Source organism: Mchenga conophoros, linkage group LG1, assembly GCF_057382185.1.
Source record: "Mchenga conophoros isolate Kocher_MC1m ecotype Shallow Benthic linkage group LG1, M_conophoros_male_GT1.1, whole genome shotgun sequence".
Classification (NCBI taxonomy): Eukaryota; Metazoa; Chordata; class Actinopteri; order Cichliformes; family Cichlidae; genus Mchenga; species Mchenga conophoros.
The window spans coordinates 36976325-36989611 of NC_140526.1; the positions used below are offsets into that span (position 1 = coordinate 36976325).

At 41.7% G+C, this 13287-nt stretch overlaps 1 protein-coding gene and 1 long non-coding RNA gene across 2 annotated transcripts; both read right to left on the minus strand.

The window, feature by feature from the left end:
- Positions 1-893: 893 nt before the first annotated feature.
- On the minus strand, positions 894-12226 carry ndufs3 (NADH:ubiquinone oxidoreductase core subunit S3). The gene is made up of 7 exons (XM_085276756.1): positions 12095-12226; positions 11808-11873; positions 4649-4746; positions 3815-3964; positions 1473-1598; positions 1267-1386; positions 894-1179 (listed from the first exon to the last, which is right to left on the minus strand). Exons 1-7 carry the CDS (start codon positions 12147-12149, stop codon positions 1009-1011), a joined length of 786 nt encoding a protein of 261 aa, XP_085132882.1. The 5' UTR covers positions 12150-12226; the 3' UTR covers positions 894-1008.
- Positions 5019-9092, minus strand: LOC146583748 (uncharacterized). Its single transcript, XR_014892724.1, has 2 exons — positions 8757-9092; positions 5019-8324 (listed from the first exon to the last, which is right to left on the minus strand). It is a non-coding gene; the product is annotated as an uncharacterized LOC146583748 (long non-coding RNA).
- Positions 12227-13287: the final 1061 nt, after the last annotated feature.

Consider the following 13287-nt stretch of genomic DNA (forward strand, 5'->3'; position numbering starts at 1 on the left):
TTGTGTGTTTGTGTGTGTGTTGGGGGGGGGGGGGGGGGGTGGGGTATGAAGTTCATAACAGACACTGCAATGTAAAAACTATAATCACAGTCACATGAACATCCTAGCCTCGGTAAACATTTGGAGACAACTTTGACCAACCACACAGACTTTTTCACTCACTCACAGTTTGTTAGTTTTCTCTTTTATCAACTTGCTAAAGCTGCTGCCTCGGTAGGAACAGTTTATTTGGGGCCCATAATACACAGCGTCCCCCAGTTTAGTTACCTCGGGTTGGTCCCTTATTTCCCCTTATTCAGCACAGATTTGATGCTGGATGCCTTCGTGTCAGGAACACATCGGGAACAGAAGGATGCTGCGTCATTTGTTAGAAATTAACATTTTCTACCTACCCAGGGCTGAATTTAAGAAAACTCTGAAAATCAAAGGGAAGGAAATGCAGCACGTTAGCTCATTTTGCCAAAAGAACAATTCTGAAACTCAAATAGTGTCAGTAGTTTGTATGGCCCCCATGTGGTTGCATGCATGCCTGACAATGTTGGGACATGCTCCTAATGAGACAACCGATGGAGTGATTCCTCCCAGACCAAAACCAGTGAAAAAACACAGAAGTTGAGGTCAGCAACTGAGGTGCCAAAATTTTTGTTTTTTTTCCTTTTTGTTTGAATTCCCCCAGGTCGATATTCTGCTGCTCATGATTCCAACATGAATGTAAATTCTTTAAGGACTTATTTTGAAAAATTAAACAAAATAAGGCTTTGTGCATTATTGGGTTTACTTTTAAAAACATTTTCCCAGTTTATGGTGAAAGTGACAGGTCTGTACCCCTCTGTCAAATCCTTTCAGATACTTTTTTCATCAACTGGAAGAAAAAAAAGCCACAATATTCCAGATGTTTTACTAGTATCTTTATTTACATAAATATCAGGATTGCTGGGGGGTTGGACTCCCAGAATAACACAAAAACAAAACATGGTGATGAAGATGTGGAGGCTAAACAAGAGGACGTCACTTCTTCTCAGGGGCCTTTTCACCAGCCTCCAGCTTGGGTGCATCCTCTTTGGGATCTCGGTAGGCGGGGAACACCTCCCAGGGCGTGTTTAAATCAAACTTCCTAAACTCCTGCGCCAGCTCCACAGGCTCCGCCACCACACGTTTCAACTCATCGTCATAACGAACCTGCAGAGGGAGGCATGCTTCGGGTCAGATTCCTTCCCGTCTCTCACATTGCTGGAGTTGAATAAAGTGGACTCAAAGTAAACTCACCTCCACATATCCCGACAGAGGGAAGTCCTTCCTGAAGGGGTGACCCTCGAAGCCATAGTCTGTCAGGATCCGCCTCAGGTCGGGATGGTTGGCAAAGAAAACTCCAAACATGTCCCACACCTGTGGTAATACAGCTTTGCTCTCAGTTTGTCTGTAATGTTAGTATAAACCACTGCTGAGTTTCACAAGTGCAGCGGGCAACTCACCTCCCTCTCGTACCAGTTAGCGGCCATGTGGACGGGGACAGCGGAGTCAACCGGTGTTAACTCATCGGTGTAGGTCTTGACGCGGATACGGGAGTTGTAACGCAGTGAGAGCAGGTTGTACACAATCTGTAGACCAGCACACACAGTGAGTCAGAGTACTATAGTACACAATCAATGCATAAATTAGACTACCTAATGTCCCACCACAGCCCTTCTCTTGGACTGAGTCTGGACATGATTCTTTTCAGCTCTTCTGTTACAGATCGGTTGGTTTGCTGTGATCCTGTTACATGACCTAATGTCACCAGGCTTTAGCTCTCAGAGAGATGGCCTCATATTTGACTTATATTTGAACCCCCCTCAGTATGCAGAGCAATGCCCCTAAATGACTCAAGGTCCAAACAGGCCTTGGCCTTCCTGGTGCCGCCCCTGTGACCCAGCTCCAGATAAGTGGAAGAAAATGGTTCGCTGGATGAAGGTTAGAGCCTGAGCATTTAATATTAAACTGAAAATTTTTATTATATTATATTATACTATATTATATTATATTATACTATACATATTTATTATATATTATGTGTGGTTTTTGGTGCTTTGGAAAACTGTACAAAATGACCAAAACACAATAATAAATACAATTATTATTGAACGTGGTGGCAGAAGTATTTTTAAAGGTTTATGGTAAAATGTCCTAATGCAGACAGGCTCTATGATGCACAGTCAGAGGGACTACTCCATTTGTTAAAGAAGTACAAAGTAATTCAGGAACAAATGTTGATAAATCACAGATGCTGCTGTGAAACGTCTTGAAGCACAGATTGGTGCAGACGCTCGGTTGATAAATGAGCCGCAACATTGCAGAAATCTCCAGGCTGTCATCAGGTTTATCATTGAACATGCTAACTGAGCCCTGCACACTTTGAGATGCAGTGTTTGGGTTTATTCCAGATTCCCGGAGCGTTGCCTGTTCTGACCTTGAGGTACATTTGTCTGTCTTGAATGCTTTCCACTTTTTTATAATTCTTCTTTCTTTCTCATTGTAGAATAATGGACTGATGAGCATAAATAATTGCTTCTTTATCAGTGCTTATCTTTCCTCCTTGGCTGGCCGTGCTGATGATCAATTAACCCTTTAAAACCTACCATAGCACCAAATCCGCCAGAGCTTACTTTATATTTTTACATGCTGTGGAGCCATTTTTGGGAGCATTTCAAGTTGCTATACATCAATACAACTGTTATAGCCCAGATTGTAATAATATGTATGCATTAAGTCCATAGTAACTACATAATAGTTTATTTAAAAAAAATTGCAATAAATTACAAAAAAAATAAATAGAAAATCGTTTGTTTTTTTTACATATATTTCTACTTTAAGAGGTTTATCCCTCAAAACTTTAAATACAAAAAAGTTGCAAAAAATAGTTTCCAACAACTGAAAATTTATTTTGAGTGTCTTCATAGTTTTATTTTTCAGATACACCAATTTTTATAAACTGCAGAAAAAACGAAAAACAATCCTACAATGCACATTTGCAAAGAAAACAGCATGTGCATCAAAATAAACTATTTCCAGCAGTGCAATTTGAGTTCTAAGCATCACAGAAACTATTCAGAAAAGCTTAAAGTCAAACATGACTTTTAAAAACACCAGTATAGGCTTATAAGGCCTACAAGTAAAAAACTAAATTTTCCGTAAAAATGACATCACTTCCGGTTACGGGCAGGTAATGGCGGACATGCGATAGTTCACGCTGACGTCTATTTCAATGTAGGAAGTGTTATGAACAGCTGATCGGATCGGCAAAGCGTTTCTGGGATATTATGTTTTTGTTCCTGCAAGTGCTTTTTATGCAATTTTTGCAAAGCTTTATGTGGAAGGAAACCGTGACCGAGGACAAGCTGATGGCATCAGATGTAAGTACAACTCCTCTGGTTTCATATGCAAAAATCATTATTGCGCTAGCTTACGTGGTTCCAGTTCTACGGGGATTTAAAAATAGTTATGCAAAACGGAGCGTGCCCGCGCTGACCGGCTTTAAAGGGTTAATCAAATGCATTGATTACCAGCACCAGGCTCTACTTTCCCTCATAATTCCTATCAAAGCATTAATTGTAGACTTGGTCTTTCACGCACCAAATTTTGGATACATTTTTGTTAAACAAATAATGACATAGTGTAACATGTTATATGTTGTTGTTCACCTGCACTGAGAGTTCTACTTTCTTGTAACCATGGCTACACAGGCATGCACCTGCAGATAGGATGCTTAAATCCTTGCCTCTCTTAGCAATAACCTCAGGCAGCTCACGGTTCAGTCAGTTCCAGTTTATCTCTGTACCTCAAAACGGTTCTGTCGTGTCGGGATGTCGACAGCTGTCAAGTCAGTCATGTTCCTGAACTGAGCATTGGTGTGGTCCCTCAGGAAGGTCAGCACAGGGATGACTCCATCAGGATGGATCATCACCTCCAGCTCATTGTAGCAGGTCACCTACACACATGAACACAGTCTTTTAGGCCCTGCTGCAGGTTTCTGAATCTAAACATGCATTCATCCATTCTCTTCCTTTTTCAAATCAGAGTAAATCCAAACATCCATCCATCCATTCGCTTCCGCTTATCCTTTTCAGGGTCGCGGGGGGTGCTGGAGCCTATCCCAGCTGTCATGGGGCTGGAGGCGGGGTACACCCTGGACAGGTCGCCAGTTTGTCGCAGGGCCAACACACAGGGACAGACAACCATTCGCACTCACATTCCCTCACACATTCAAACCTAGTGGCAATTTGGATTATCCAATTAACCTATCCCCACAAGTTGCATATCTTTGGACAGTGGGAGGAAGCCGGAGTACCCGGAGTGAACCCACGCAAACACGGGCAGAACATGCAAACTCCACACAGAAAGACCCTGGCCTGATGGTGGAATTGAACTCAGGACCTTCTTGCTGTGCGGCAACAGTGCTAACCACCGTGCCACCGTGCTGCCTAAATCCAAACATAATAAGTCTAATTACAGTTTTAAAATATTTACTCAGGTCTTGATTAGTAACGGCACCAACACATTGATGGCTTTTCACAATAACTGTGAAAAACCATCAATGTGCTATCTCGGTCAGCAGCAGGATTTGCAACAGAAGAGTGTACGTGCTCCCACTGTGATGTGAATATGAACTGACCTGGACCTGCTGAATATATTTGGGCATCATCTCTGCCACATACTCCCCAAACGCTGCCAGCTGGTTGTGAGCGACAGCATCCTTGGGCCTGACGGTGGCTGCAAAGAGCAGAGGAGACGACACCGTAAATTCACCACGACAGACGCTTCAGGCTGTGTAACATTTGACCAGAGTCACAGGCGCTGGGGCCGTTTGATATAACGATAGACATCGGATGACGATATAAAAACATCTATCGTTTCATTTATGAAGCGCCTTGAGGCGACTTTTGTTGTGATTTGGCACTATATAAATAAAATTGAATTGAATTTTACGATATCGTTTGTATCGTTTTGATGGCCACTGTAGTGACTATATTCATTTCTTAAAGTTCTCTCTTTCTTTTATATTTAATATAACCACACTACGGACGGACAAGCGCCTGTTTTTATGCTTTGTTGTTAGCAACAACGACGGTAAAACCATTGCATGTCCGCTTGTTTATTTTCCACATAAACCTTTCACAATAAAGCTCAAGGTCCTATTGAGACTTTTCAAAATAAACTGAATCACGTGAAAGAGGATGCAAAAAAGAGCCGTCAGGTGCTAAAAAATAAACCTTAGACTCCAACGTTTGAACAGGCTGGCTGGCGGCAGAGCTCACAGGCACGTCACTGCAACCCCCCCTGGCTTCTGCTCCGCGGCTGCTGAGTGAGCCCTCATCTGGGACTCTCCTCAGCTCTTTCTGGGACAGTGGCGCGGCTGCCCCTCTGTTGGTCTTCCTTGGTCTCTTGTGTTCTGGGGGCCTCTGGATGTCTGGAGTTTTGATCTCCTCCATACCTGCTTCATGCCCTGGAGGACGGGGCTGTGGCCCCCCCACACCCTCTAGCAGATTATTACATGAAGGAACCTTTTAAAAAACAAAAAACAAGCGCGTCCATGCTCACAGGTGTACACACGGGTGATCACACCCACAAACTACACCCTTTTTGGCTCCTACCTCAAAGCACACTGTGTTCTGTTGATCTTATATGCTGCACAATAATGTTTAATATTTAGTATTTACTGTTATATTCCCATATATCATCGTGATGTTGTTTATTATGTTGCTCTCGTTTTCTTCTGCTCGTTTTCTTTTTTCTTTCTCAACAGGTGATTGATATATGTATTTTTTTTCTGCTTATTTAGTTGTTTTTTTGCCCTTCATCCCCGTCCCTCTTCTCTGCTGTTTATTCCCTTTCTTCCTTTCTCCCTTTTCTTTTCCTCATTCAAGTCTGTCCCGTATCTAGCAAGTGAAAATAAACATTAGGACTAATAGCTGTTAAATGTACAGTTACAACTTATGTCTAAAAATGTATAGTTTCATTTTTAGACATAAGACTCCAGGTACACGACGTGCAGCTGGAAACACTTCACGCAAGTCAAGCTGCCCGAGATTCACAGAATTTTCAGAAAATGTTAAATTTTTGTGATTTATATCTTTATTGGGACGATAGATGTCTCATATTGGAATATGAGATTTTGGTCATATCGCACAGCCCTAACAGATGAAAAAATGCTTTTGTTTTTCTAATACAACTGATTGTCTTGCTGATGTGCTGAAGACTCTCCTGAGCATTAAGGAAACACGGATTCAGATTTTTCCCGGTTCCAATCTGATTACAAGACCTGGGTTTAAGGTTCTGCCAACACCAATCGCTGATCCGATACCAGTGTTGAAATAATAAAGTCACTGTGAGGGACAGTTTGGGAATCAGTGCTAATAACTTCAGGGTCAATGACGGTACGGCTGGGCCTTATCATACCGTTCACAGTAATACTGGTATAATGTTGGGCAACAATAAGAAAATGAAATATTGCGGTAGAATATGGGTAAAACGCGCACGCGCAGTGTCTTTGTTTACATATGCACATGGCGGAAAAAGCACAGCGGCGACGGAGAATGAGAAGAGCGAAAGTGGATCGTTGAATGAAACGGATGAACCGAGAACTGGTTTGTAAAAATGCTGCAACTTCAGTGGTGTGGAACTGGTTTGGCTTTCGTACGTTAGATACACAACAAAGCACTATTTTTGGTAGCACATGCTAGCGGGACGTCGTTATTACCGTGTTTTTTGGAAAATACGGCACACTTAAAATCAATGCTTTGATTTTTCTGAAAATCGACACTGCCCCTTATAGTCCCGTGTGCTTTATGTATGAATTCTGGTTGTGTTTACTGACCTCGAAACGATTTTATGTGGTACACGTAGAGCTGGGCGATATGAGATTTTTTCATATCACGATATGTTTTTTTCATTTCAGGCGATAACGATATCTATCACGATATGAGCCAAATAACTATATTTGTAAGATTTAAATGTGCCGTTGCTCACAAGTAAAATGTGAAATAATCAGCAGCTTGTTTTTATTTAAATATTTATTTCCCATAATAAGTTCAACAGGGTAGATGTACTTAAGGAACATGAGACTTTTTCAGATAAATAAAGGCAAATATTGCAAACTACACAAAAGACAGCCGCTAAAGCGTTTAAGTTTCAAAATAGAACAAATGAAACAGACTAAATTGTCAATTCCACTTAGAAACAAAATATTAATTCTAAAAATAAATCTTAGTTTGTTTTACAGAAGAACAGACAAAACTGACTAACTTTTGTCAATATCAAATAAACTGAGAACTAAAAGGAAATTCTCAATCTCTCCTTGTTGTATAGCTTAGCTTTTCAAACAGTTTTAACAGTTACTTTAGTCTGACAAAAGCCGAATGATGAATTAGCGCTTCCAGTCAGAGACTGAGGCTACGTCCACACGTACACGGGTATTTTTGAAAACGGAGATTTTCCGTTTTCGTTTTAAAAAATAATCCCGTCCACACATAAAGGCAGAAATGAAGGAAAACGCTGCTATGAACATGCCAAAGCAGCAGGTGGCGCTAGATTCCTAACCGTGCAGAAATGTTGGCCAATCAGAAGTCTAGAAGCCTCGGTGGGAAAAAGTAAACAAAGCTGGGGCATAGAAGCAGAACCGAGTCGTATGTGTGGAGGGACAGTAACTGTGTGTATATGTAAGCATTTAAACACTGCAGAGAGTAGAATTAACAGTAACAGTATTGTAGAAATTCATTTCACCGAAACAATAACGTGGCGCACAGTGTGACGCATGCACCAGTTTATTGTATTTCCAGACTTGCTTTCGGCACAATTTACAGTGCACGCTACTCTATTTTTTGTCAGACTTGAAATAGCCGAAATACCTTCACACTACGGAACTTCTATGGCTCTTCCGTTCGACAATCTCTCCGGCATTGGAACCATCATCTGTTTTCTCTTCGGTCACGCTCGGTTGATTTTTCTAGTCGGCACACTCATTTCCTCCATTATGCGCTGGCTCCATTACCCGCTGGCTGCTTCCCAAACAAACACACGTGCGGCTTGGCACTATATATTAGGGCTGCCACAAACGATTATTTTGATAGTCGACTAGTCACCGATTATTTATGCGATTAGTCGACTAATCAGATCATCATCCACTGGACGTAAAACTACAGCTTATTGCACCAGCAGCATCTGCTCTTATATAACTATCATTAGCTTACAGCTTTAAGTGTTTAAGGTGCTAACTAAAAATAAAGACAAGATGATAGTTTATTCAATTTTAATGAAATTTGCAGATTGTTTCGGTGAAGTTTAATAAACTCCTTGCTATCTAAAATATAACAGGACAACGGAGTATATTCTCCAGCATCTCACACTTTTGATAATCAGCTGTCTGCTTGACGTTTATTCAGCTGTGTAAAAACTATAACTTTAATCTCAGACAAACCGATTTACTCAGGAACAAATAAAATACAAAAAAAAAAAAGCCAAACAACAACATTTTTAATTTATCTAAGTGACTCATATATATTTAACCTGAGTAGCGAAAGACGGCGGTGGGTTAGAAAACAATTTGCCGGGAGTCCGGTGTTCTCACCGCGCTAGTGACCTAGCCCCCGGCTAGCTATCGAGCTGGTGGGTAACAGACGTCTCCGAAAACGTCGGAGCGCTTTTGAAAATATGTGGTGTCCTGATAAACTGAGCCGATATTTGAGGTTTACACAGCTACATTCTCGCCTGAAAATACGTTAAACGTTTATTTTGTGACCCAGAAAGAATAATAAGAGTAATATTAAAACTAACTAGCTGCCGCCATTGTTGGAAACTAAGCTGGGCCGCGCTATGATTTCTGGGACACAGCTGCTTCTTCTTCTTCTTCGGGGTTTAACGGCAGCTGGCATCCTTGTACATGCAGTGCTGCCATCTTCTGTTTCAGTCCGTTATTACACTCTTAAAACCTGCTACTTATTCCTGCGTCTTTTGGGATCTTACAAAGCTTCAAACGACGCGTCGACTATTAAATCAGTCGTCGACGATTTTGATAGTCGACGTAATCGTGACTAGTCGACAAATCGTTGCACCCCTAATATATATATATATATATATATATATATATATATATATATATATATATATATATTAGGGGTGCAACGATATTCGTATCGATATTGAACCGTTCGATACAGTGCTTTCGGTTCGGTACGCATGTGTATCGAACAATACAACATTTGTAATTTATTTTATCAATTTTCCTTCTGACGATGCTGTCTGTGTTGAGCGCTCAGTGAATCTGTGTTCGACTACTCCGCCTAGGCTGCACTGTCGAGCGCAGATCCACTGAGCGCTCAACACAGACAGCATAGTCAGAAGGAAGAGCGCAGGGCAAGCTAGCGAGACAGAAGTTAAGCTCTCCTTGCAACAGGCAAATTGAACGTCATTCAGATCTGGCGTTTGGAATTATTTTGGTTTTCATGTGACGTATGACCCTGAAGGTAAGCGAGTCATGGACTAAAGTAAAACAGTATGTTGGATGTGCCATGCAATGCTCAATTACATTGGTGTGAACTAGTGTGTTAGCGCAGTTAGCTCGTTAACGTGTTGGCCGTCTAGCCCCATGCACGGAGTGATCGGCGGTAGCTCGTTAACGGAGATTTGCCGTGTTGTGGCGTTAAGGTCATTTCAACGAGATTAACCTGAAAGCACTAGTGGGAACACAACGAATATGACTGCACATTTACGCCGACATCATCCTAGTGCAAAGACAAGTGGAAGCAGACAAAAAAAAGCAAGCATGCTACTAACTTTAGCCGAGTCATTTAGACAGCTGTTAGCACATGATTCTCCTTATGCTGCTGAGAATATAGCCCAGAAGAAGCGGATAGTATAGCTTTTATTTTGGAAAGAGCCATTTCTCTGTAATAAACTCTCTTTTCCAAAGATGAGTGATTCCTCAATCAGATACAGGGCTTGCAATATCGCTAGCCCGACGTCCCGGAGCTAGCGATTTTTTCAGTTGGGCTACCAAAATCTATCTCTTCCCTGCCCGTCGGGCTATTGTAGGAAAAATATATGTCAATGCTTCTGCATTCTTTCGGAAATGTAGCTGGGTAATTATGTCATTGGCATCGGTGAGCCACTGTCAATATGTGACATATTGAAATCGCGTTTGAATTTGCGCTTGTTTTTTTGCTTTCACTTTGCAATCGTGCGAACTGTGTATAGAGAGCGACAGCACTGATCTGTGAGTGATGATAATTTGTGCACCAATTCCTCTGACATCGTCTTATTAATCGTTAGCTTACTATGCAAACATGACAAGTGAAATCTCCCGCAGCTTAAACATGTGAGAGGTTGATCGCGCAGAGAATCGCTGAGCTTATGTGAGTGCGCGTGTAAAAGCATTTCAGTTCTGCTGAGCCAAATAAGACAGGTCAGGGTGAAGAAGTGACAGCCAAATAAAAGCTTACCACAAAACGGAGAAGATATGACAAATCAGACTATAAGGCAAAAAGAAAGTGCAGCTTTATGGTTTCATGGACAAAAGAATTTCTGTGGCTGCAATATGATGAGCTAAATAACCAGGGCTGCACATAAGTGGTCCGCAGGTGCGCATTCGCTGTCAAAATAAAAAACACGCACAAGGGTTAGGGTTAAATTTAAAAACTGTACTTTTGAGTTAAAATATATATTTATAATTTTAATAAATGACAAATTAAAAATGCATGAACATTTTTTTGTATCGAAAAAATATCGAACCGTGACACCAAAGTATCGAACCGAACCGTGAATTTTGTGTATCGTTGCACCCCTAATATATATATATATATATATATATATATATATATATATATATATATATATATATATATAGAGAGAGAGAGAGAGAGAGAGAGAGAGAGAGAGAGAGAGAGAGAGAGAGATAAAAATAAATATATGTGTGTGTGTGTGTGTGTGTGTATTCTTATGTTCTGGGACTAAATGTTGTTTCATTCAATTATCATTTTAAAAAAAACAAAACTGAAGCACAATGACTTTATGAACAAATGTAAATAAAAGTCCATGTATAGCCTTAACATAGCAAAGAATATAAAATGTCAAAGCCAATCATGCCCCTCATTAGCAAATTGTAAAGATAAAGGAAACATCGTGAGTCATTACTGGGACTCCCCTCCCTAAGGACGATTCAGCACAGATGTTTCAGCCCAAAGATCAGACTTCAAGAAGCGGCACACTAAGCCAGCAGCTGTGCTACATACATGCGGTGTCGCCTCTTTGTTGCCAACTTTGTGCACCAGAGAGTTTTTTTTCTCATTCATCTGACACGCGCACAAAGTCACGAAAGTCTTTTACTGTTGGGAAAACACTAAATTTTCATTTGATGTATGTAGTGCTTTATCTGATAGGTCGAGCTTTGTGTGTCTGTCAGCAGACAAAATAACATCACAACAGTCACAAACACAGCAGCTTTCACTGTGGACCCCACTCCATGTGCTGTTACATATATGTGGACCCTCTGGATATTTTTAAAGCACCTGTCAGTGTTTAAAAAAAAGTCTGATGTTTTTAGTTGTTGCTGTGTAATGTTAGTACCGGGGACAAAAACAACCCGTCAATGCAACCATGTCCGTAGGTACAAACAATGATTTGCTGCTCCATACTCCCACAGTAACGTCCTGTTAACTAGTTGAGTTAAAACAATTCTAACTCTGGGGTTCTCAGCTATTAGTGACAGCTATTAGTCCTAATGTCAAACAGCTCGGTGGTTCAGCGGCACTACCCTGCACGATGAGTTAGTGTGTACTCACGTCTGGTCTCGGTGCTGGAGCCCTGCAGTCTGGTCTGCTGCTGCAGGAGACACGAAGTCCTCGCAACTGAGGAGGGACAGACAGAAAGGATCAATCACAGAGGTACTGACGAGTGAATCCGCACTGCTACACAAGAGCTGGCTAAAGGTAGCATTAGCTAGCTCGAAGGTCAAACACGGAGCATTTGACAGCTGAAGACGACACTGTATTGGTAGCACGCAAACGGACGCAGGCTAAAACGAATCACTGCAATCTACAGCCTGTATATGGATTTCTAGTTAACGTACTGTTAAAACTCCTTCCAAGACCTCCGCGGACAAACCGTACCAACGACGCCGCCATGTTGGCTCTCTCAAGTTTCCTCTTCGGGCCGAGAGCTGACTATCAGCGGCCAGTCGCCCCCTCGTGGACGGGAAGACAAATGTCACTCAATGTAAGATAAGATAAGATAAGATAGAACTTTATTAATCCCTCGGGTGGGTTCCTCTGGGAAATTCGACTTCCAAAAAAAGCACAGCAACGACCGAAGTTACAGTTACAGAATTGTTATATATATATATATATATATATATATATACACACACACACACACACACACACACACACACACACACACACACACACACACACATATATAAATACAGAGACAAATATAAATAAAGTATACAAAGGGGATAAATAGAATAAATAGGAATAAAAAATAAAAATACAAGTGAATTGCACATTTCAAGTATTGAGTCTATTGCACTGTTGACTATTTACAAAAAGTATTGCACAAGGTATTGTACAGTGAGGTGAAGAGGCACTACAGCTTAGTTGTTCCCCCCTCCTTTGTCCTCCTGTTTCCTGTTTCCCCTCCCTCTCCCCTCCAGAGAGGAGTTAAACAGTCTGATGGCGTGTGGGACAAAGGAGTTTTTAAGTCTGTTAGTTCTTGTCTTGGGGAGAAGCAACCTGTCACTGAACAGACTCTTCTGATTGTTTATGGCCGTGTGCAGAGGATGCCCAGCATTGTCCATAATGTCCATCAGTTTCTTTAATGTCATTTTCTCTGCCACTGTCACCAGAGTGTCCAGCTTCATGCCGACCACAGAGCTAGCCTTCCTGATCAGTTTCTCCAGCCTGGATGAGTCCCTCTTTGCTGTGCTGCTCCCCCAGCACACCACAGCATGTACTCCAGCAACCACCGACTGGTAAAACATCCTCAGGAGCTTCCTGCAGATGTTAAAAGACCTCAGCCTCCTGAGGAAGTACAGTCGGCTTTGGGCTTTTTTATACAGGTGCTCTGTGTTGCATGACCAGTCCAGTTTATTGTCCACCCACAGCCCGAGGTACTTGTACTTGTTGACCACCTCCACCTCCTCCCCCTCTATCTGAACTGGCAGTGGACCTTCTCTGGACCTCCCGAAGTCCACAACCAGTTCCTTAGTCTTTGAGGTGTTGAGTTGCAGGTGGTTTGTGTGACTCCATGCGACAAAGTTCC

What these genes read in the sequence shown, in the direction of transcription:
- ndufs3 (XM_085276756.1), bottom strand. Translation starts at nt 12,149, where the DNA reads ATGGCGGCGTCGTTGGTACGGTTTGTCCGCGGAGGTCTTGGAAGGAGT. An exon ending in TCTTGGAAGGAGTTTTAACA is followed by an intron (nt 11,874 to 12,094) that starts GTACGTTAACTA and finishes GTCCCTCCTCAG; the next exon opens with TTGCGAGGACTTCGTGTCTC. An exon ending in CTCTGTCGGGATATGTGGAG is followed by an intron (nt 1,180 to 1,266) that starts GTGAGTTTACTT and finishes CTCCCTCTGCAG; the next exon opens with GTTCGTTATGACGATGAGTT.